General features: G+C 38.9%; 1 protein-coding gene and 1 long non-coding RNA gene across 8 annotated transcripts in view; one reads left to right on the forward strand and one right to left on the reverse strand.

The window, feature by feature from the left end:
* Window positions 1–25,900, forward strand: part of ADAMTS9 (ADAM metallopeptidase with thrombospondin type 1 motif 9) — a 174,314-nt gene that overhangs the window by 101,715 nt on the left and 46,699 nt on the right. For 5 of the 7 annotated variants that reach the window (XM_007984895.3, XM_007984897.3, XM_007984894.3 and 2 more), the window contains 2 exons: window positions 18,486–18,653; window positions 25,286–25,459. In XM_007984895.3, the coding sequence (XP_007983086.2) occupies window positions 18,486–18,653; window positions 25,286–25,459 (342 nt within the window). The remainder of the gene's footprint in view (window positions 1–18,485; window positions 18,654–25,285; window positions 25,460–25,900) is intronic. The other 2 variants (XM_038002528.2, XM_038002527.2) reach the window with 2 other exon arrangements.
* Window positions 207–25,723, reverse strand: LOC140709844 (uncharacterized). The gene is made up of 4 exons (XR_012090606.1): window positions 25,269–25,723; window positions 17,952–18,363; window positions 9,616–9,723; window positions 207–308 (listed from the first exon to the last, which is right to left on the reverse strand). It is a non-coding gene; the product is annotated as an uncharacterized lncRNA (long non-coding RNA).

The following is a 25,900-nucleotide window of genomic DNA, read 5'->3' on the forward strand; positions in this document are numbered from 1 at the left end:
CCAGGGCTTCATTGTAAAAGCAGCTGTTAAAACAAACTCTCCTCTTGTGCATTTCAGAGTTCAAGTTCATCGTGGCCATAAGTTCAGTTAAGGAGAAAGCATGTTTATGTGTTCAGTGGGTTGAAAGGGCAAGGCTTGATTGATGCTTTTTAGGAGAAGGCAAAAGTGGAAAACACCCGGTAGCCACCTTGTAGAAGCTTGAATTCCAAGAGATCATTCCCTCTTTGAAGGAAAAGTTTCAGGAAGGCAGCTTTTCATATTCATTGAACCCAGTAGGTGAAGGTTGAGCAGATTAGCTTTGCAGGGCTCTGTTTCAAAGACACATCAGAAGAAACCAAGTTGAGGCAATGTTTCTCCTCCATGACTGTAAATGTAGTCAATTAGTTTTGCAAAACTTAATGTCCACAGTGTTAAAAACAAAACAAAACAAAACAAAACTCCATTCACATTTTTACTCTATACTGAGGGTCCCAAGAAATTTAAATTTATGCAACAACATTGACTGCAAATTGATCATTGTTATCAGTTCTCTTTCTCAGTGGCCAGATAGAGTGTTTTCTCCACCTTTAGGGCAACATCCTGAATTAAACTATAATCTGACAGATGGTCTGTTTTTAGAAGCACTGATTAATCTGTTATGTTCACTCTCAGGTTGTCTATGCACTAAAATGAGAAACAGTTCAGATGATTCTCCCTAAGCCATTTTCTTCTGAGATATCTCAGAAAGTGAATGAATTGATAGCTTCAGTTATCCACAAAAGACAAGATTTTTTTCCCACTTAATTTTTTACACAATGTATTTCCTCCCATAATTATAGGGAGGACTTTGTTTTTTTATTATTATTATTATAACAACCACTTACATTTTGGAAGATTTACTTTGTGTTTTGAATTATGCGAAACAATTCACCCACATTTGTCTAACTTATCCTCTCTACTTGATGAAGTCAGCACCATCGGAGAAGTTGCTTAGTTGATCTCACTGTTCAGTAGTGGTCTCTAGGTCTCACTGCTGTGAAGTGGCTGAACTAGGATTTGAACTTAGGATTTTCTGAATTTTAAGCTACTGGTTTAAGCCAAGATATAATCCCCTCATCTCATTGTTTAGTTGATGAAATGGTAAAATGTAACCTGAGTGGAAAGGGTATGTCTACAATGTAAGATTTTATGTTATCCCAGAGTGTAATTACTAATATTTGAAATGTTCTGAAATGAATTTGAGCCATTTACAAGTTTTGCTTTAGGGGATAAGCAAAGAAAATCGGGAATGAATATAAGAAAATTGTCTTAAACCAAGTAAAAGAGCAAGATTTGGGGTTTTCAGAAGATTTTAAGAAAAAAGCAACAACAAGTATTAAGCACATATTGGGTGCTATCTCTGGCATTTTTAATATAAATGGAATAACTTGAGGTAATAAATCTAAGTATTTATTTAGTAGGTATATAGATAGTTAGGATGATAGATTTTGTTAGAGCCAGTTAGGAGACTTTATAGATGTTCATGGTGATGAGTTTCCTTGCAGAAAGTAAGATGCTATAGCACTTACAAGTGAATTATGAAAAATGATAAAATTTACTAAAATGTGATCTCACCATAATAACTCTCTGGTTGAAATAAAGCATATTCAATGCATTGGAATGTCTTCCAAACTATTTATTGAGCTAAAATTAAGCTACAGGGACTGAACTCTTCTTTTAGCAATGCTGAGTATTGTTCATTCCCATTGGTAGGACAGTCAACCACCTTGAACCCTGTTCTTGCATCCTCTTCCTCTCATCACTCCTCATTCTCACAACTACCTCTGTATTCCTTAGTCCATGTGGCAGGTGAATAAAACAGTTATGTTTTGGGAACTTGGTAAGATGAACAGAGGGAAATATAACAGGGAAAAAGCAGACTGTGTTTGCTTCTTTTTTCTTTGCTAGGACAGAGGAAGAAATATAGACAGAGCCAACACATTTTAAGTGAAAAACCTGTTTCCCCAATCATTTATTTAATTGCCCCATACCTTAATTTCCTTCTGCCTAATGAAACCCACAGTTCAAACTGGGTGCCTTTCTCAAACTAGGCATACTATAAACAATGTTGAAATGAATGAATGAGCTCAGCTACTCAGGTGCTGAACTCCTTATCACATTAGCCCAGAAATATGGAAGTAAAGAGCTAACTGGTAGAAGGGAATCATTAAAAAGAAAGACATAGGATTATTTAGTGCTGTTGTATTAATAATGATGATATCCTGACTTAGAGAGTTGTATGGTATTTATGTAAAAGAGTGTCCTTGATTTGAGGAAACAGTTTTAGAGATGATGGGATGTTATGTCTCTAAATTACTCTCAAATTGTTCAGGGAAAGACAAAATGATAATAGCATATAGAAAGAGATGGGAGGAGGAAATGTGGTGAAACGTTGGCAATTGGGGACTCAGGATGAGGGGATAGGGGAGATCTTTTGATGGTCTTGCAATCTTTCTGTAAGTTGGAAAATTTTCAACATAAGTTACTTTATAAAATTTCTTAACATAAATATATTCAGAGTGCGTATTTTCCTTCACGAGGAAATAAAGAGTAGATCTGGATTTATTTCACAACTTTAAAAATTCTAACACATTCTAGGAAGCTGTTTTTAATCTCAGATCTGCACTGTAATGTGATAAAAAAGGGAGCGGGGTGTGGCAGTCAGAGCTTAGCAGAAATAGAATCTTTCCTACTTTTTTATTGGCTTTTTCCCATGATTTTCTCTTTCTTAAGCCTTCTCTCCTCCTCCCTCCTCCCCATCCCACCCATGCAGCTAAACTGAAAGGCTTCTGGGAATGGTGCATGTTTTTGCTTCCCTTTTCCCAGGGGAATCTAGACTTTCATTGCATCTCTTCCTAGTAAATTCCAGTAAATATCTGGCCATATGCAGACTCCCCCTTGTTTTTAATCGACTGCTACCCAGTCCACATCCAGATTCCTTTGAAAATGAAAGCATTTTCCCAAAAATGTGTGCTGTTTGTTTTCCTTGAGATTAATAAAAGTCCCGCCTAGCCCACTCACCTATTCCTGCCTTGGTATGTGTCCTTTCTTGGTGAAATCATTATTTCCTTCTTTTTGGTTGTCTTTGAATCAGACATAACATATCCGAGACCCCTGCAGGGTGCAGGGTCATGGACATGATGTCAGGGAGGAAGTGCTGTTCAGAAGAACGTGTTTGTTCATTGTAATTGGGATCTTCATTGTTGTGCATGGGAATTGATTTCACGTTGTACACGGCACGTTTTCTATAGATGGGGGCTTCCCAACCCTTTTAGCTGTAGCCCCTGACTTCGTTGAGTGGATGTTCAGCAGGCCCTTTACAACCCCCTTCCACAAAGAATCTCTGTGTGCCCTGACCTCACCAAGTCAATTTGAATCAATTCAGAACTTGCTGAAAGACTTGAACCTTAGTATAATTCAATAGTTCTCAACTGGGAGGTGATTTTAGCCTCCAGTGGACATTTGGCAATGTCTGGAGACAATTTGGCAATGTTTTGGTTGTTACGATGGGTATGCAGGTGCTATGGGCATCTAGTGGGTAGAGGCCAGGAATGCTGCTTTATAGTCTACAATGCACAGCACAACCCCAACAACAAAGAATTGGCTTACCCCAAATCTGGAAATAGTGCCACCATTGAGACATTTGGAGCCCCATTCAAAAGTGAAAGTTGAAAGTCATAGTTGCAAGTCCCATAGCTATCTGAAAGCTCTTCTCTCTGGAGAGCTGAATTTCCCATAAAATGTAGGTGAGATTCCAGGGAGCCATCAAGGTCAGTCAAATCCAAGCAGGATTTTCAAGGATGAGCTGAAAATACGAGGTCTCAAACCTGTCTCACCAGACCATGAATCTGCAAATCAACAAGCAGCATCACTCATTTTGGAGGGTGGGGGTGAGGGTTAAAAGAAGTGGCAGATATTGTAAGTGTTTACAGATGTGCCCAGCTGATCAATAGACATTCTGCATGGTAACTTTGACAAGAGTAATAAACTTCAAAAGAACAGCATAAATGTGGGTGGGCATTTCTAAGAAACAAGGGTTATATCCTCATCATGTTCATTATGTTAGTATTATGTGATAGCACTGATAGTTCATATATAGAGATTCCTTTTTAGGTTTATGTTTCAAACAGAGCTTCCCATATCAGTGATATAATTTGAATATATGAATATGCCAGCAGTATCTAGGAATTGGTCCAACTTGAGCGTCAGAGTTGAGTATATAGTTTCTCTTTGGGGAACTCTTCTAGAAGTAGGATTAATTCTAGTGAGCATTCTACCTGAGAATTTCTGATTAGGGACTAAGACAGCAGTACATAAAGTGTTCCATGGAATGTGAATAGGTATGAAGCAAGATTTCCCAACCTTGGCACTATTGTCATTTGGAGCCAGATAATTTTTTGTTGTGGGGACTGTTTGGGACATTGTAGATGCTTATCAGCATCCTTGGCCTCTACCTACTGGATGCCAATAGCATACCCCCTCGGTTGTGACAGTGAAAAATGTCTTCAGACATTGCCAAATGTTCCCTGGGAGGCAATATCACTCTTCCTTTTCTGCCAGGTAGTTCTATGAATTTCTCACAACAGAATTTTTCTTTCCATATTCCTATGGGCATTAGATGGGTAGAATCATCAGCATTTCCCAGACATATTTGATACCAAGTCCCTATTTGTTAAGTCAGAGAAGTCTGAGGTTATAAAATCATTCCCTTCCTCCTCTCAGGGAAGTGAAATCCTTATGTTGTAGAGATCACCAGGTTTTCACAGTCAGACATTTCCACTTTATCTGGGTTTTTAAAAATCCCATCAGAGAAAACTATACTAGGGGATCACCTTTTCCAAATATGTGGCATTAACTTGACTTTCCTATACATGAACTTCTGGGGAAGCAATTTTCTACAGTTCTACCTCCTCGTACCTCCTCTTTTCCACTCTGCAAATCTTTGCTTCTCTAGCAGATGGCAAATGCTATATATTTCCCAACACCAACCCCCATGCCACACAAACACACTCAAAATGGCACTCACAACTCTGAGACCAGAGGGTCAGAAAACATTTTAGATGATATGTTTTGGTCCCAGAAGGAAAATCAATCTCAATTCTTTTCCTTTAAAAAGGTCATTAACAATGGCCATAAACACTAATAGTGACTCCAAAGCTTTGAAACTGGAGACGAAATCTACTGATAGAGGAAAGGCAAAGAAAATAAACCCAAGACACTGTCATCAACCTCAGAAATTTTATGGTGGAACCTACATTCTAATGAAACATTGGATTTTCCCTGCAATATTCAAACTTTATTTGATGGAAGACTACAGAAATGTTTATTAAAGAACAGACTTATGCACTGGTGCCCAATGTGGAGGAGATCTTGGTTTTCTATAAGGAAAGTGGATGCTGCCTTTCAGAATTAATTGGAACCTTAAATTACCAATTGGCTATGTGAAAAGCCCTTTAAAATTAGAAATTGAATTTTGACTTTTACCTAACTATAATCTTACCAGTAATTCTAGGCTATAAATTGAGCACATGCAAATGTTTTGCCTAGGAAAGAATCCCTAAAAAAATGAGAAATCTCGGCCAGGCGTGGTGACTCATGCCTGTAATTCCAGCACTTTGGGAAGCCCAAGGCGGGTGGTTGTTTGAGCCCAGGAGTTCGAGACCAGCCTTGACAACATGGTGAAATCCCATCTCTACCAAAAATACAAAAATTAGCCAGTCTCATAACCTGGTCTCTAAATAAATAAATTGATTAAAATTTTAAATAAAATTAAATTTTTTTAAAAAAACAGAAATTGCCCCTAAACAAAGACACACCACCACCACCAAAAAGCTCACTGCTCTGAATGAATGACTTTCTCTACTTCAGTAGTTATCAACTGATGGACAATTAATTGTCTTACATTTCCTGATGTGACACATAAATGCGACCATTTGCAATTGGCCAAATGGATTTGACTAGAAGTGGAAAATAATAACAAAGGCCCTCATTTATTAAACATCTGATAGAGCCATGGCCTTGACCAGGCCCTTTGCATACATTATTGCCAATCCTCTTATAATCCTTGCAGAATCGGTCTTATGATGTCCATTGTGCAGATAGGACTTCTCTGAGATTCAGAGAAGTTAAGAAAGGTTCCCAATAATTATGCAATCAGTAATTATTGAATCCAGACCTGATGGACTCCAAAGCCCCATGTTTTTCCACTGCCTGTCTTGGGGAGCTTTCCAAACTTCTAGAAACATGAATTTTGGTTTGTGATACATAAAAGAAACAGGGCTGAGTAGAAAACAGTTCAGTCCTCTTTTGCTTTTTAAAAGTCCCTGGGACTGAGTCCTTGGGATCTGAATGTTTCCCAAGGGTTTTCAGCCAGATTCCTGATTTTGTTTATTTTACTTATCACAAGTCAGAGATAGCTGAATATTTGCATTTCTGAATAGGACCTTTTTTACATTTCACTTGGTTTTGAATGGCTTTCAAAGAAACTCAAAAATTGGACTGGGTCACCCAGCAACCTCAGGCCAGAGCTTTGAAATAGATCAGTTTCCCCCGGACTTTCACAGCATCCTAAAATGATGAGAATTAGTACATTTGTAAGGAAAGGTCCTACTGAGCTAAGAAAATTTGGTCTTTCTGGACATGGCCTGATCCTAATATGTGGGTAAAAAGTACTCTACGTAATAGGTAGACTTGGTGGGAACTGGCTGTAGAGAGTTTGCAGGAGGGTGGCTATGATTTCATTCTATCAAATTCACTCTACAAAATCTTGGGCTCAGTGTTGGTTTTAGAGTCCTGAATATCCTATACTTTGAAAGCAAGCCTTTTTCTAAATGGAAGAAAACTTATAAAAAATTGATCAGGATCACTGAGAAGCATTGTTTTAGATCAGAAGAGTGAATCTTCAGTTTTATGCTTTTAGATGTTTCCAGCCAGAAGAAAGAAAATACCTGGCCTGGATAAAACCCATTTTTACGTATTGCATTTCATGGTATTCTGTTTTTCCTCTCTCTATATATATGTGTGTATATATACATTTTTCCACCCATCTGACAAAAATGTCGCTCTAAGATGACATCTTCAGGGAGGGGAAACAACATGATATGACTCTCAGGGTATGTGGTGGAATCAGTGGCTAAGAATGCACTGTCAATGTTTCTTGCATTTGCAGGGCAGTGTAGTATTCTGAGTTCCTAGCTTCTGCTTGTTTTACATGATATTCTCAGATAATTTTCCCTTTGGATGTCCCCTGTGCATTTAGTTCTGTAGATATGAGTTAAATATTAAACCACAGGAATATGTGGCTAGTTTTGGACTGAATGGATATAAGAAACAGGAGACAACAATCGTTATTTATTTGGTTCTAACAATAAACTGAGCATTGTGCAGAATGTTTACTTAATCTTTATTCTTGTGAGATAAGTGGTTCTAGGTTCTATTAGATATTATTTATTCACTTGTTTCATGAATTCATTTGTACATTCCATAAATGTTTGAGTGTTTTTTATAAACCGGGTACCATTCTAGGCATTTCAGATATAGGAGTGAAAAAAAAAAACAAAAAAACCTTTGAACTCATTATGCTTACATTCTAGTGGGGGAGTGGAGACAAGCTACAAATCACAAACAAAACAAAAAAGTCAAATATATATTATGAAAAAGGATGGCAATTGCCACAGATAAAAATAAATTAGGGAAGGGGGATAGGAGGTAGTATGGGAGAGTAGGTGGGAATTAGATTAAATTAAATTAGAACTTAATTAAATTAATTTAAAGGCGGTTTAGGGAAGTCTCCATTACGAAAGTGACATTTGAGCAAAGATAGGGGAAAATACAAAAGCAAGCCATGTGAGTATCTGGGAGAGTATTACAGGTTAAGGCCTGAAAGCAAGAATACACCAGGCATCTCTTAGTGATAGCAAAGAAACTAGTGTGGCTAAAAGAGAGGGTGTGAATGATAGGATAGAAAATTACAGATAAAACTGAGGGAGACGAACATGAAGGCAGACTGTTGGGCAAGGAGAGGAAGGAGGGTTAGCCTACTGGAAGAAGTTTTTGTTTTCACTTTGAGTGAGATAGGAAGGGACTGGCAGTGAAAGGGTGGGTGGAGGCACTAAGTAGGAACATAAATTTGCTTTTAAAGGTTGACTCTGGCTTCTGAATTCAGCAGAGGGTATAGGAGGAACACAGATGGAAGTGGTAAGACCATTGTAGTAACTCAGATGAGAGAAAGCATTGCTCAGATGACAGTGGTCACAAGGGAAGTGGTAAGAAGTAGTAGGATTCAGAAGAATTTTGAGATAGTGCCAAAGGATTAGCTGAGAGTTTCACTATGGGGTGCAAGAGTCAGAAAGGGGTCAAAATGACTCCCAAGTTTTATGGACTGGACAGGTGAAAGGATGGAGTTGCCACCAGTTAAAATGGGGAAGCCTACAGGAAGAACAGATTTGTGGAGGAAGATCAGGACTTCCATTTTGAACATGTTAAGTTTGAGATGTGTAGGCATCATCATTTCATATCTCTGTTAAACAGAATTGAATATAGATGCTTGCAGTGGTTAAGTATCTTGCAAAAAATAATAAAGATATTTAAATATATATATTTTTATATATATATAAAGATATATATATAATTTAAAGATATTAAAAAATAAAGAAAGAGTAGTGTAGTGATCATTTGAATTTGCAGAAAACCATCAAACATACTTTTAGCCTTTGAAAATGCCAAGTCTTCCGTGTTGTGAGCCATTTACATTTTCTCTGGTTATTTCTTCTCATCCCATCCTTTCATAGTGGCACTTTTGAGCCTTTTTTTTTTTTTTTTTTTTTTTTAACCAAAAGGAAGGCAGGAAAAGGAGACAAGAAAAGCCACAAAGGATTTGAATAATGCATATTGAGAGTGACTGTGTGCTGTCCAAACTCCCGATAGAGCAATGCTAAATTGGAGGATGAGCATCTAATTCAATAATGGTTAAAATGACCTTTATCCCTGCTGCTGAGATACATTTCTCTGGATACAGGCTTAGACACATGTGCACATCTTAGTTCTGGAGTTGGCATTAATATCCACCCACAAGTAAATTAATTACATAAGCTGCTCCCCAAAAAAATGTTATAAAATTTTCAGGATAGTCTACCTGACATGCTGGCCTGTAAAGATGCTCCTTTCGCATCGAGCTAACATAGGAAGAGCTAGACAGTCAGAGAAAGCAAGACTGGAGGAAGCAATGGAATGAACTGTGTCCCGGTGTCTTTTAAATGACTTGTTGACACATAGAGAGTTCTTTGGGATTAGGACAAGATCCAGTGGGCAGACATTGGTTAGGTACATGGATCGCTTCTCTACAGAAGCATTTCAGAGGGTGGCTGAAGCTTTCCAGCTCTGTCCCCTGACTGCTTTTGACAGTAGCATAAGTCATGTCAAGTGGGTCTGCCCCAGCACTGTCATCTCCTAGCAGACTGACATCTCCAGGTAGCCTTGAACTCTCCAGTCCAGGCCTTCAATCACAGTCCACTTTGAGAGTACCAAGAAACTTTGGTCACTGTGTCTACCAGTCATAGCTTTCCCACCAATTACTTAATCAGACACAACTTCACTCACCTCTGGAACAAATCTCTCACCCACTGCCCTCCCTGTCTTCCAGACAGCTTTCATAAATAATCCCATGGCAGGCACAGCGTGGGTCCTTGTATTATCTTCACCTCTTTCCTGAAAAATGTGAACATCATTATTCTGCTGATGTCAGGTTACAAATAATCATTTGCAGGGCAGTGTAGTAAACCTTAAAAAGGAAAAGAAGTCCTACAAAAACAGGCAATGTGTTTGGGAATGAGGAATCAACTGGGTAATGTTACCCCCATGAGGGGTAACACTGCCTGGTGATTATTGTCTTCAGTTCTCCAGGGTATCCCTGGATATAGCCATGGTAGAATTCACCAGGTGCTACATTTGTGGATTTCCTTGGTTTTTGTTCCTTTCTTGATGGAGAAACCAACTGTAAAATATTTCCACTCTTGCACAACAAAAAGAGCCCTAACTTGGGTTTCATAGCTTGCATAACTAATTTCATATACTGCTATATTTAATGTTGAAATTTATTTTCCCTTCTAATATGAAGTTGTTACATTGTGAGATCAAAGGTTGGGGAACTGGAGAGCCCTGTCCCCCATATTCCTGGGGGCAATGGAGTGGGAGTGGAAGGTGTGAGCCCCTCGCTGTCTCCCTTTATTTGCCTGGCCCTGCCATCTCCCTTACAAAGCATATGCAGGGCCACCTACTTGGTTTTCATATTGACAGCAGCCTTCGACTGTGCTCCAAGAGTTGACATGTGAATCTTGGTTCCTTTTCTTAGACCTTTGTAGCATTGCAAAGGCTGGAGTGTTGGGGGGCAGTGGGGATGGGAGGATGGCCTAATGCCCCATCCGGCTGGGATGACCGTGACTCCCACATCCGCTTTCTTCCTTGGTGTTCCCTGCCAATCTCAGGCGCTCTCAGCTCCTTTTCATGGTAATAAGTGCCAGGGTGGTCCCAGACATAAACAGCCATCAGGCAGGCCTTGTCAACACTGGCTTTACGCCCTGAAGTCACAGCCCTTGTTTCCTGGTAAAGCTTTCTCTCCCTTCTTCCTCAATATTTTTGTTGTCGCTGCCACTGTTCAGAGCCATTCTCATTTTGTGAGAAGCCTGTAAAACCTCCCCTAAGTGGGTTCATTGCCAATAAGGAGATACGTTTTTTGACAAAGGACTGTGACAACTCTCACAGCAGAGCAGGGCGTGGCAGGGAAGTGAGTGACTGTGGATTCCGTAATGGTTATCATTGACGCTGCTTCTGTGACTCAGGACATTTAAAGAAATGGCATAACAAAAGACAAGGGAGAAATGCAGGAGTTCTTGAGAAAAAATAAGTGTAAGCAGGGAATGATGGAGGAGAAAAGGGATGTGGCATTCAGATATAGCATCTTTCTTCTCCTTACTCTGGTGAGAAGAGACAATATTGATAAGTAATAGTCTCTAAGAGAGAAAGGGGCACCATGGAAGGAATCTTCAACATGTATGACTGCTCTGTGGATTGATTTCTCTGGGACCTTTGGAGAGAAAAGCACTTTGCCCATTTACGGGGATGAGATCTTGCCAAAGTCCTACCTTTACCTATCCATGCCTCTGTTAGAATGTTAGACTCCATTAGTTAACAATTTTTTTTTTTTAACTCACCTTTTAAACTTGGTGTTAAGAGATATTCTAAGAGTCCACTAAATAGAAATAATAGTAGTAATGATGCCAAAAAAAATGTACCATTTGTATGCCTTCTGGCTGAAACACAAAGAGCTTTGCATGCATTATCTCATTTAATTGTAGCACAATGACATTGGGTACAGATACTACTATTCTTCCATCTTACAGAGAACAAATCTGAGCTGAGAGAGGTGAAGTCACTTGCCCCTAGTGGCACCTTGGTAAAATGACAGGTAGGATTGCCGCCCAGGTCTGTCTGACTCTCAAACCTTTGCAACATTTTAGAGCAAAATGAAGACATGCACCCTCCCCACCACCCCAGCTGCCATTTCCTGTGTTGGCAGCACCCAAGCACAGCCACCCCTTGGAATTTGCTCTTCACTGGTTGCTTTGGAACAAGAGGTTGTTACACTCTTGCTTGGGAATGAGAAAGAATCAGAGTGCGTGGTTAGCTCTGGTTTTTGAACAGTACCAGAACCTAGCCCCAGGCCTCCATTGCAACTGAAACCAAATAGCGTTCTGTACTAGGGACAGAAGCTTCTTCAGCCTGCATTTTCTCCTTCCCTGCTGTGTGACCTTGAGCACAACGTGTCTCCTTTTCACTAGTCTTGAATTTGTAAAATAAATAGATGGACAGGATAATCTTTGAGATGCCCTGCAGATTGAACATTCGAGAGATTTTTCCTTGGTGAATTGCCAGGGGGCCAAAATTTACAACCTGCAGCCTTTGCTTCTTGACCATGTAAAGAGCATTCACCCGTCAATGGAAACAGTAATTTACTATGTGGCATCTGGCAGGCCTCAAAGAGTTAATAAACCCTGAAAAATGGCCAAGAGAAAAGTAGTGTTGCTTCAGCCAAGGGGAAATGTGGCCCTTTATTTATGGGATTGTATGTTTGCTTTTTGTAGTGTCTTTCTTCACAGGCACTAAAGGTGTTGTGAGAAAAGGTATTAAAGTCAGAACTATTAACATTGCATAGCTACTCTCTTCCTGGGAGACTGAGGAATCAGGCAACTCTAAAATAGTCTTAAGACACATTTCTTGAGGCCCTTGCTTTCTGTTGTTGCCATGGGTGTAAGTAGAGGTGAGCAACTGGTTGTCTTAACCAGGCCATTTTTCCAGTATAGCTTAAGGATTAAAGTGGTTGGTGTGTGTGTGTGTGTGTGTGTGTGTGTGTGTGTGTGTGTTTCTTGCCATGTCAACCAGGTTGGAGTGCAGTAGCACAGTCATAGCTCACTAACCCCAAACTCCTAGGCTAAATCAATGTTCCTACCTCAGTCACCCAAGCAGTTGGAACAATAGCCATGCACGATGCCCAGCTAATTTTTCTTTCTCTTTTTTTTGTTTTTTGTTTTTTGTTTTCTGTTTTCTATAGAGATGGGGTCTTGTCATATTGCCCAGGCTGGTCTCAAACTCCTGAGTTCAAGTGATCCTCCCACCTCTGCCTCCCAAAATTCTGGGATTAAAGTCATGAACCAGAGTGACCAGCCCGTGCTGTATTTAAAGCCTAACTCTCCTCCTTCTTGGTGCTGTGACCCTGGGCAAGTGACATCACCTCTTTGACCCTCAGTCTCCTTATCGATATAAAAAAAAATCCTAATGGCGCCTGAGCCACCAGACTGCTGCTGGAATTAAATGAGAGAAGTCAATGTTCTTTAGCCCAGTATCCTGCTCATTACAAGAACACAATGAAAGGTAGCTAGTATGATTTTCAGGAGTTCTGCTCAAACTGAAAGAGAGTGCCCTTGGGGTGGCCTTTTTGAATCTAAATAACTTGTGCCAAATGAGTTCGGCGTTAGCACCGTGAGTGGGATTCCAGGTGGTTCTTTCTTTCCGACCTTTACAAAAACATGACATTTGCTTTATAGTACACCTCTGTGATGGCTATAGCTTTCATATGTTCGTTCATTTCCATAAATATTTGCTGACTGACTACAGTGTGGAAAGCAGCAAGTAAACATATGTGAGTTGCAGCTACTATCTTTTTTCCATGTGGTGAGCCCCACATGGTTTTCCAGGCCTTCTACTGAGCAACGTTTGAAACTTTGATCACTAAATCTATATCCTTGTGCTCATGGTCTTTCTTCAGTGGAACAATAGGTACAGGCTGGCATCTCCTTTGCTTCCCCTAACAGTGTGACGCCCAGGCAGTATTCACTTCATTTGTCACTATAATTGGCAAAGGCAGTCCTGAACCTTGGGCATACGCGTTGCATCCTTTCTGATGACATACTTTCCAGATGAGCTGTGATTTTATGTTTTGTTAAAGTTAAAATGAGAGTAGAATCAAGAAGAGCTTGTTGCTGTATGAAAAGATACAACTGAACATCTTTTAAATGAAGTGATTTAAATGTTATTCCCATAGTCTGTAGACTCGCAAAGGAAAGACCTTGATTTCAGTCTCCTGTCTCAAAACACCTATCTGAGTGATGGTTAGCCATCTGTTGTCAAAAATCCTTAGATCAGAAGAGCCTTGACAACTTGGTAATAGGTTCTAGTATATGACATTTCTCTTGGCCTTTCAGTGCTTGTTATTTCTCACCTGCTGTCAGCCAGTCCTGTGGTTGGAAATATGGACTAGTTGGTCAGTACCCCCATTTCATATTTCATGTATACAGATTTTCTCATCGATCCAGACCACTTGGAGATGGGAATCACCTAGATACATAGAACTGTGCCCAGACACTGTGCTAGGGCTGTCCCCCTGGCCCATCCATTAGTCCTTTCATAGTGGGCATCTGCCATAACTCAGGCAGTCCTGGTCCTCATTCAATCGCCTTCTAGTGGTTTTTCTAAGCCCCTGCTTTTTCTTTTTTCTTTTCTTTTTTTTTTTTTTTTTTTTTTTTTTAGATGGAGTCTCGCTTGCACTGTCGCCAGGCTGGAGTGCAGTGGAGGATCTCGGCTCACTGCAACCTCTGCCTCCCAGTTTCAAGCCATTCTCCTTCCTCAGCCTCCTGAGTAGATAAAACTACAGGTGCATGCCACCATGCCCAGCTAATTTTTGTATTTTTAGTAGAGAAAGGGTTTCACCATGTTGGCTAGGATGGTCCTGATCCCTTGACCTTGTGATCCACCTGCCTCAGCCTCCCAAAGTGCTGGGATTACAGGCGAGAGCCACTGCACCCAGCTGCCCCTGCTTTTTCTAAGCCCCAGAATCTTCCACCCCCACCCAGAAGCCTCCTTCTGGCCAGATCCTGTGTACATCTCTGACCTCTACCTTCCCCTTCTTATTCCTTCTTGGTTCCTTATGGTATCTTTAGCAGCTCTGTGTAGAAATCCATCTTCTTTTGGATGTCCAGGTTCTTGGCAGCCTTGGCAACCCCAGGGATCCCATTCTCTTTAGTTATCCAGTCCTTCTCATTCAGGTAGACGCACCAGGGCTGTTTTCTGGCTTCTCAATAACTAAGAAACCATGTTCCTCGGTATAGGTGAAAGGACCAATGTGGGGCACCCCTAAAACCAGACAGCACACCAAACCCAAATTCGTCTGCACCATATCCAGTGCTACTGCTTGAGAGAGAGCCCTCGATAGAGGTTAAGAACAGACAGCCCATGTCTTAAGTTTCCTTTCCACCAGATAAATTGAAATGCAAGGATTTCAAGCACTTAGACCTTAATTAGTGAAAAGTTTTATCACAACATCTGAACAAAATGCCACATTTCAACATCCCCTTCAAACCACCTCACAGAAACAAAAGCCTGAATACCCAAGCACTTGGGATGCTGACCTTGGTACTGCTAAGTAACAAGCGGAGATTACATTGTCTGGGAGTCTTGCTCAAAGTTGGGAGGAAAATCATTCTGTTACACAAAGTTGGGTTGTTTCCCAAGAAAAAAAAGTGAGAGTCCTATTGGCAAAGTAGGAGGCTTTTTGGCTGTGAATCTGAGGAACTAAATATTCCCTAGAGCAAGAACTTGTCAGATGTGTAACCAATAAACAGCATGTACTAGGTGACGCACTAAATTTGACCATTATGTCTCAGTGACACATGGTGATGTAAAAGTCAGTGCCTGAGAAAGGACTGGAAATGATCAGATGGAAATGTCCCTCAGAATGTAAGAGCTGAAACTTGTGTTTATTTGATGATCAAAATGACAGCCCCTCTATCAAATCATAGTATACCCATTAATAAACCTGTTAGATTTGAACATTTCCATGAGCAGTTGCTTTTCTTCATTGGTAAGTTAGAAAGCATTAAAAGAAGAGTGTTTGCTATCAGATTAGATACCTTGAGAATTTCCTAATTGCCTTTAGATCTTAACAATATTAGGCAAATAATATGTGTGGCAAGTGCTTCGTTGTTTTTTCCAAGTCAATTCCAGCCAAGTCCCCAAATTTAAAAACAAAAACAAAACACTGGAATGGGTAGGTTGTGGCTAGTCCAGACAGTAAAAAGATAAGGCATTGTATGTAGAAACTACTTCATTCATCTTCATTCCATGAGCAATAGATGTCAGTTATACCTCAGATAAATTTTTATCAGTAAGTTTGGTGATAATTTAACTATTTTTCATTGTGCTGTTATTGTTTCCAACAGAAATGTATTGATTTGTGTTGAAGTCATGTGGGAAGCACTATATAAAGCATTGCAGTTATGCCATTCTGAAAACACCAATGGTCTCCACTAATAGTACCTATCTCTATTACTGAGTTTCACTGGATTATTTGGATGATTAAATTAGATGATGCATATAAAGTCTTAGGGTAATGCCTGGCTCATAAATGTGAGAGAGTTGTACCTTTTCCAATTCTTCCTCTACAGATTGTTGCCAACTTTTAGGCGGTACCTTTTGATGACCACAGTGGATTGCTAAATTAATATTTCTAACAACTCTCTTTTCCCTTATATATTAAGAGACAGCTTGTTTGGACTATTTGTATATTGAAATGAATATCCCTACAGATAGACTTGTGTTAAGGTCACCCATGTTCGTTTGTTTACCCTAGTGAAGCAAATTTTATCACCCATGATTCTATATCCTTTAACTCATTTCCTAGAAATAAATGTATCTTTGATTCCCAATGCTGTATCTCCCAGTTTTCCCCCATCTCTGTAAGTGTTATCACTGTCTACCCAGTGGCCCAAACCAGAAACCTGAAAGTTATCCCTGATACTGCCCTTTCCTCTCCACCCTAGAGTAGATCCATCATTTCTACTTCAAAAAAAAAAAATACATCTTAAATCCACCAACTTCCCCTATCCAAGCATTCCTGAGTTAGTTTCTCATTTCCACTCACACTGTATTCCCATTTGGGCTCTACTCAACAAAGTAAATTTTTTGAAACAAAAATCAGACCATGTCTTATTCTGACTTGAAACTCTTCAGTGATCTTTCATCTTGTGCAGAATAAAATCCAAACTCATAATTGTAGTTCATAGCTTTGCTGCCTTACCCCAGGAAGTCCCTCAGTGAGCCCTCTTCCAACCACTCTAGCCTGTTTGTTTCCTAGTACTTATCTCAATGAATAACCATATATTTATTTTTGTCATCACTTAAGTGATGTCAGTTTCCCTCACTGGTCTGTAAGCTCCATGAAGGTAGAGACTTATCAGTTTTGTTTATCACTATATTTCTAGTATTTTGCATAATTTCTGGAACATAGTAGGTGCTCTATAAATGTTTGTCGCATAAATAAATGAATTCATTCCGAATTCAATTGAACCCTTATATTATTTTCTTTTTGGAGAAACATTTTAAAATATTAAAATTGGTCACTATTAATAGGGATTATCTGTGTGCAAGTCATCAGTCCACTTTTAGAGTTTGTGGAGATACTTCTAGGAACTTCATTCTAAAAGCCTTTTAGAATCATATTGCAAAGTCTTTATATAGATCAAACACTATAGGCTGAATGATGAATACTTTTGTTTTGGTATAGATATTTCAAGTTGGGTGTCTTCCTTCCATCCTGTATACTCTACTAAGATTTTCAGAATGACTACTCCAAATCATAATATTCATAAAATTAGAGCCCAAATGTAAACAGCAATATTTTTACCTCCTAAAGTTAAAAAAATTAAAGCCAAATGTATTAATATGCATACTTTACATTTCTCTATGAGCAACTATTGAAAATTTTATAGTGGTTTGTGTTTACTAGAAAAACATGTCTGGTACATTTATGAATGGATAACTGTGAGCATGCTTGGTAATAGTGGCTGAATTAATGTGAGGCTACATGTTTCACATGGTGCTATTTATTAGGCATAAAAGGGCATGTTGGTAATTTAACAAAATCACAAAGTTAGTGGGGGAAATAAGAAATATTGAATGGAAGGAAGTGACACTTAAAATCTGTTTCCATTGCATTTTCACATTTTGTTCTTCATTCTTAAACTCATTTCCCTCTAAAAAGCAAGACCATTATATTGGGAAATAATGTGTCTTGAAAACCTGAGCCAGCAGCTTATGATCCGAGTGGTAATGACTTCTGTAATCACTAATGAGGCAATGGACATTGCATATCTCAGCACACTCACTGGGGCCGGCCTCTAGCCTGTTTTACAAAAAGCTGTCATATCAAATTTTTGTCCCGACTCCATGGGCACTTTGATTCCTAAACCTTTCTGAGAAACCTAATCTGAAATCAAAGTCAAGTTTCTCAGATGTGGTCAGACAAGGTCACATTTAAAACAGTCCAGTGAATCTGCAGATCAAAGTTGAAAGGTAATGCCTCCCTCCCAAAATTGGCACAGACTTACCTGCTAGCTTACCTTTCAGTTTCTAACGTGCCTTTTTCACCTCTTCCCAATGGACTGGGAAAATGAGAGCTTATCTTCTGGAAAACGGTTGAAGAGTTTTATTCTTAAATCATTTAATGAAGAAATTGAACATAGTTGTATTTTGGAAATGCACCTTTATCCCAATCAGTGAATCACAAGGCATTTTGTTGAAGAAATATCTCACTATTTCATAGTAGGACTTCTTAAAATCAGAATTTAATGGTAATTTCAGGTTCATGAGCTTTATTTTTGGCTCCAATGATCAGGATTTACCCACACTCTTGAGTGAGCCAAAATGCCACACAGGATTGCTGCTGTAATGCTATGGACATTTTTTTTTCAATGCCACCTTCCTTCCCTTTTGAGCCTTGAGATATTATCCAAACTGGCGCTGTAAAAGAGGGGAATGGTAACTCTGGTTAGGCATTGTCTTAACATCTCACAACGCAGGTTTTTCTCAAACTCCATGTGATTAAAAAACAACAACAACCTTGCCATTGCTTTATATTGCAGTGTTCTGTCTCTTGTGGTCGAGGGCATAAACAACGAAATGTTTACTGCATGGCAAAAGATGGAAGCCATTTAGAAAGTGATTACTGTAAACACCTGGCTAAGCCACATGGGCACAGAAAGTGCCGAGGAGGAAGATGCCCCAAATGGAAAGCTGGCGCTTGGAGTCAGGTGAGCAATGCTTCTCCTCTACTGACTGCTTCCTTACTTTTGGCCACGTGGCTGACACCAGTGTGTTCACTTGTGTTTCTATGCACGGTTTTGGTTTTACTGAGGGGAGCTCGGGGACTGGGAGGGGAGAATCATTACCTAGATAGTCAGGATACTTACTAGCTGTGTGACATTGGGCTTCAGCCTCTGGAGCTTTGGATGATACCTATAATTAGGGGTGGCTGTGAGGGTGAATTGTAAGTGGAAATAGGAGTCAGATGGAGCACAGAGCAGTCCTTTAATACTTCACTGATGGCATTGCATTATCACCACATAGAAAACTACTAATTCAGACTGCACTGAAGCTGATTATGGTCACCTGGCAGAAATTGAGTCTTGGTTTACCTTGGTGGTTCTTGAAGAAAGGGCTATCAACAGAAAGTATTAGAAAATACCTCTGCCCGTTTGCTTATTTACAAAAGGTGAAGGACAGGAGGGAGAGTTCTCTGTTATTTTCCAGCTATATGACTTTGGGTAATTTTGTTTTCCTGAGCCTACTACACCTGGCTCTTATGACGATTTAATGCAATCGTGAATGCACCGTGCTTTGCAGGGGTCTTGAATCTAGTAGGCTCTCAAGAGTAGTATTTTGTTTGGGCAAGAGTGATGTGTGTATGGGATGGAGAAGGGGGTGAGTACCCAAGACACTGATTACAGTTAGACTCCACTAATTCTAAACATTTCATAAGCTAGTCAGGAACTGGGTGTGAGTTTCCCTGTTGAACTTGAAACAGGAACTTTAGAAGCTTCTGTTTAATCTATAAACACTGGATATGTGAACTAAAGCCCTTCATATCAAATCTTTAGAATAGATCTGGTAACTTTACACTTGCACATTTTCTTAGTTTGGTTGAAGGTGCTAACTTAAAAGGAATAGGGCTCAATTTCTTTTAAAATATTCTGTATTTAATGCTGCTCCTTCTCTCCACTAATCTGAACCAATGAGGTTTTACTGTATTTCTGGTGCTTCCATGAAGTGGAGAATCATTCTGATGACTCCAGATAATCGATGGGAATCTAGGTTCAAGGTTGGCGGACTCTAGAATGGATTCTTCCAGAGCCTAGAATCTTGATTCTTAAGGCCCCAAAATAGCTTTGGTCATAGCTACATTAACATGGGGAGGATTTGAGAATCCTCCATTTCAATATGACTAATGGAAAATTCCTACAGAAACCTGAATGTATTTTCAATGCCCTGATCTGGCATCACTGCCCTCCATATCTTCCATCATCAATCCCCAGGGCAGTGGCCTCATCCTTCTCAAGGCCTTGATCGTAATGAAACACGGGGGTTTTGTTTGTTTTAATTTAACAATAAGAAAAAAAAAAATCTGTACCCAGCCAGAGCTAGTTCCTCCTTTGCCTTCCTTCAGGGAGCATATTCAAGGCAGTATTTCATACCAATCATCCTTCTTAATGTTTTTCTAAGTGATCCTTGTCATCTGTTAACTTCCATCCCTTTTATTTTTTGGAGCTATTTGATTCACGTAAAAGCTCGCAGCTAGCATTATTTAAGATACCATGCTAATTAGCGTGTCCTCTTGTGGACTTTCATGATCTGTTACTTTTGTATGTTCCTTGGCCTCTACTTATCTATTTGTATTTACCTCTGAGTATTAAGTTCAGAGCACGTAAGTGATGCTCATGTTAAAAGCCAATATTCACAAGGGATAATTAAAAGAATATTTTGGTTTTTATTGGTAAACACAGAGTGAGTTTTAATCCAGCATCGTGTGATCTTGATGGGAAGCCTAAAATTGCTTACAAAGCTGAAATGATTAGGTTTAAACCCTGGGGGTTTTTGCCAACATAAGGTAATAGGATTATCAGAATGCCTCCCCAGAAAAAACTGCACCTGTTCAAAATGATTGCTTGGAAAAATCAAGTCACCTTTGTAGAAAATGCAAGTAAACACAGTTATATAATGGTCTGTAGCCAGCCTTATAATGTCCTGATTTGATTTGTAGAAATGAATTATAAAAGCAGGCAAGACAAAGTACTGCGCGGGTAAAATTCAATTTGGGTAATTTAGAAGTGTACCTGAAAATAATCAGACCCAGTGGTTAATGGAGAAAGACGGTCTGCATGATTAAGGATTATTGGCTTCCTAATGATCCAGTGGTAAACAAGAATATCCCTAAGGCTGTGATATTAAGCAAGAGTAATGATTGTCCACTTGCAGCAATATTTAGAAGATTTTATATCTGGCCTTTCTGTTTTCTGCCAGTAGTTACAGCCTAGTCATCCTGTCTTCAAGGTAGGAAAAATAACTGGTTTAATTTCTCATCACATCCAAAGGTCTGATGATAATATGATAATAGAATATTGGGATAGAAACTATGATAGCCATGGTAATCTTTACAGTCTCTCCCCCAGTATTAATGTTTTGAGATTTAAAGTGGATATTTCATTTCTGTGTCTTCTGAAATCTTGAATTTGTAAAGAAAATCAGCTTTTCTTGAAGGGGGAGGAATTATCCTTACTAGGGCCTCAAAGGGTTTTTCTCTCTCCGAAAAGGTTACATTTAATTTGTTTGGATATTTTTAATCAAGAGCTAAGGAATGCCTATGAATTTTTAAGACAAAAATTAGCATCAAGTTCTTGATTCAGACTGACAAATGTGAAGACTCTATATTCCCATAATGCAAAAGCGTTTCACAGTAAAAATTTTTAACGTATACTATCTCTATAGAGTTTTTAAAATAAAGATCAAAAATAAAAAGAATAAATTATCAGATTATAATGAAAGTAACACACCAACACATTCATCACTCATGAGTTCATTCAATCAAGTCATTCATCAGTCCTGAAACGCAGGTCTTTTTCACAGTTCAACACGTTTGTGGTCAGGATGGGCTTCACAAACTATGGAATGTCATGATTTCCTTAACAGCCCTTGTTGTCTTTCTTAATGCTACAAAATATAATGATGTGTCTTGCAATCAGTGTTGTCTTACATTCAGTGAAGTAAGCATTAAATTTTAAAAGATCTTCAGTGCTAATGCTGAAATAGAAACTGGCGAATTACATTAGGAATATACCATCCATTCTTGATTAAGACTTTTCTTATAATTACAGTTAGAGCATCTGGGTTGTGGTATCATTCTGAAGTGTCCTTCAAGTGTTTAATAGAGAAATGTGGCAAATGTGTGGCTTGTGTTATTTGAGAAATTAAGGAAGCCATATGCATGTGGTCAGTGAGGAGAACCAGAGTTGCTTTAGTATTTTGTGCTTTCCATTTATTTTGTTTTTATTTGAAGCATGAGCATTGATATTGAATTGTCTGAAGACAGGCCTCTCACCCACACCCTCACTGACCTAGTATAAAAGACTGCATCGTATTAGCACCAATTTAAAAACTGGGATCACAAATGCACATTCACAGTAGCTATGCTACCTTGTCTAAGACAAATTTTACTTTGCGTTTTTGGTTTTGTTTTCGCTTGAGTTAGGGTGATTATCTCTGTTTTTTGTTTTATTTGTTTATGGAGTATCTGCCTAAAAGGTTTATTGGGAAGTATCAGAGGTATTTTATGTAAAATGCTTAGCCTAGAGCTAAGCTTTCAACTGGGGGTGATTTTGTACCCCACGGGACATTTAGGAATGTCTAGAGACAGTTTAGTTTGTCACAACTTTGGGGGGAATGAGGAGGAATGCAACTAGCATCTGGTGGGTATAAACCAGGGATGCTGCTAAACGTTCTACAGTGCACAGGACAACCCCCACACAAAAAAAGAATTATTTAATTGAGAAACCTCAATATACTAGCATATACTGTATGCTAGTACAGAAAGCCTAGCATATAGTAAATGCTTAGTAAAAGTTTGTATTATAGTTATTATTATTGCTTATAAAAGTTGGTTTATATAGTTATTTTTCAAACTAATCGCTGCTTTAATGTCATCACCATAATTTCAGCAGTAATCCTGGAAGAAAGTACTTTAAAACTCTTTCTAGGTTTTCAAGCATGTATTATGATTCCCTAAACATCAAAAGTTCCATGGAGATTCTTTCTCGCTATGGAAATAAGCATCAAGTTCCCCTTTTAAGTTGGTGAGTTCTGCATACTAGCATTGCACAGTGGGGAGTAGAGAGAGATGAAACATAGCTCCCAGCTCAGTAGTTCAGAACGAAAAACATCTACTTTCAAACCTGCACGAATAGACTGTGGTGGTGGGATGATGGCTGTAGAGGGAGCACATTAATAGAGGCCATTCAGAGTTCATTTTCATCTGCAAACGAACTAAAAGGTGTACTGAACAGAACAAGAAAACTTGGATTTACACACACACACACATACCACCACCATCACTGCCTCCAGGGTCACACAGAGGTCTTTCTGATGCTGTTTTATTCATGGGGGTGCCTGCACAAATCTCTCAGAATTCCAAGCAAGCCTGGCTGGCTCTGTAAGCAAACTGTTGCCTCCCTTGAGACAGCAAAGGAAGAAAAGTTGAACACAGAAAACTAACTCCGATGGAGTGCACCTCATTTTGAGCAAAGATTACTGTGAATGCATTATTCAGAAAGGCAGGCTTGTACCTTGCTGTGAGCACTTAAGTCATGTAGAAACTTTTGAATGTGGTATTTCAAAGCTGGCTTTGACATCATGAAAATCAGAAGCCAGAATGACATATTGTATAATTGAACCTTCCTGTGTCTTAATTTGTCTTTTGAAAAATTATCAAACACTGTAGGAAGTGATTTTTTACATGTTGGTTACTTATGGCTCTTAGTACCGTGCCTTCATTGAACCATAAGTAATTTTTTCAATTACAATAGCATCAAAAAGAGGTTTCATTTATCTAGTAGCCTGAATAGTCTTATACATTCTAAAAGTCTTTAAATATGTTTTCATTTTTATTTAGGTTGTTAAAACATTATGGGATTCTGCATATATTTAAGCCCTATGCCAAACTCAAATTTGTTTACAATATTCTTTCAGTATTTCTATTTGGATATATTGTTCCAGAAATGTGCTCTTTTATATTTAAGACCTCAAATTGAAATAGTCAAAAAAGACTTTTTGGTTGTTGTTTATTGATGATGATAATGTTTGAACATTTCTGTCATTTATGGGGTAACTCTACCATGTTACAGTACATTCTTTTCCATTGTAATCAATAGGAAATATTATTCATGTAGCTCTAATAAGCATTAAATGGCCATTCTCTATAGATAGGGTTATCACTTGTGTTCAGGAACCCTCCCATTACACCCAGGACATAATGACTTTAAAAGTCTGCTTTCTTGTGGGTCACATACTCATTCAATCCAATTAATACAATTGAACCCAAACAATAGTAGCTACGTTGATCCAAAATATTTTCTTCTGTTCAGCTAGCTTTGATGTGAACATATGGTTCTCCTCTCTGGCATAGATTTATCTGAAACAATATGCTTTCCCAAGTTACCTTCTAAATATAATTACCTGTTTTCTTAAAATCTGAAATGGAGAGAAAATTAACATTCAGCAGAATCCATTTGGGTGTGATTCTTGATAGAAAATTTCCATTAATAGCCTCGGAGAAAGTTGAATGATGCTACAGGTTAATTGGAAAATAATTTTTTCAAGTTTGAAAGAGCATGATTCTATTCTTTAAGAAGACTTCCTCCTAGGAATATGGCTTTAATGTATGTTAAGCTTGTTTGCTCAACACCAGACCAATAAATGGGGACGGAGCTATCACAAAATTTGGAACTAATTTTTAATAGCTAAGTGTAATAATATGCCATTCTTTCCAAATGTTGCCTTTAGTTTCTGGCTGTCAAAACCTTAATCAATACAATAATTCTTGGCCTGGCCATAAGTGAGATTATGAAACCCAGCAATGAGGAAACTATTACAAAATTAATTTAGAGGAAAGTTAATTGCAGATTTAATATGGTGTTTTGCAACTTGGTCAACAAAATGTTTCAACATGATTAACAATATTTTTCAAGGGCTGAAAACATTAAGCCCGAGGAAATGGTTTTTCCTGTCAGCTTTTATTCTTCATATATTCATCTGAGGTTGTAAATAGACACAAATTCTTTAGTGAATTCTGTGGTTAAAAAAAATATTCCCTTATCTCCATGAATAGGAGCAAGAAAAGGAAGAGACTAGAGAAAATAATTCTACTTATAAGGTCCTAAAATCTTCAGTGGTTTACTCTCTTTGGGTTATATTTTTAATCTACCAAGAAATTATTCTTGTACAACACTGTCTCTCCAGTTTTCATGAATCTCAAATCCTCTAGGATAGAAATCATTTCAAGTTTTCATTTCTCATGGCAGCACTATTTCTAGGTTGTGCTAAATGTTTCATAATGATTTCTATCAGCCTCTTCAATCCTTCAAGAATTTCATTAACTTGAGGGATTCCTCCAAACTTGAGCACCTTCCTCACTCTCCAGCATGGATAAGATAAGCAGTCAGTTTCCCAGTTTAAGACATGATCTGGGATCCCTTTCATTGCAAATTAGAAAGCGATGTGATAGCTATGAAAGTCATTGGATTAGGAGTGCATTCCCCTCCTCTGTGACCCTCGACACCCCCCGCCCCCCCAAAAATAAATGAGCCGAGGCTCCCACTTACGTCCTCTGTCTTCTTAGTGCTCTGTGTCCTGTGGCCGAGGCGTACAGCAGAGGCATGTGGGCTGTCAGATCGGAACACATAAAATAGCCAGAGAGACCGAGTGCAACCCGTACACCAGACCGGAGTCGGAACGCGACTGCCAAGGCCCACGGTGTCCCCTCTACACTTGGAGGGCAGAGGAATGGCAAGAAGTAAGTAGAGCCACGAAGGGGTACCTGCCAGGCATTTCACATGTGTGCCCCTTGCTATCATCACATCTGTTCCCTATAAAGCCAGAGAAGTCATCGAGCACGGTTACAATGCTGGCTCTTTCCCAAAAGGTTCAATGTTAGACTCGCGCGTTCGCTCCAACAAGGGTGGGGGAACTTCTTGTTTTTAAGCAATTCCTACGTCTGTCTGCGTTCCTGAGTGTTCCAAGTCTGGCCGCCTCAAAAAAAAAAAAAAAAAAAAAAAAGGTAACAGGTCATGGGCCAAAAGCATTCAGATATCTTTCACAGAAGGAGGGGAGATAGAAGGAATATTTTAAATATGTCATTTTTGTCCAGATTTGGTCGTTCTGTATTTGTTTAAATAGCCACAGGGCAGACTTTAGGTAGAACCTACTCTGTATTTTTCCTCTTTCTATGACTTCG

This window comes from Chlorocebus sabaeus, chromosome 22 (genome assembly GCF_047675955.1).
Source record: "Chlorocebus sabaeus isolate Y175 chromosome 22, mChlSab1.0.hap1, whole genome shotgun sequence".
In the NCBI taxonomy this organism is placed as follows: Eukaryota; Metazoa; Chordata; class Mammalia; order Primates; family Cercopithecidae; genus Chlorocebus; species Chlorocebus sabaeus.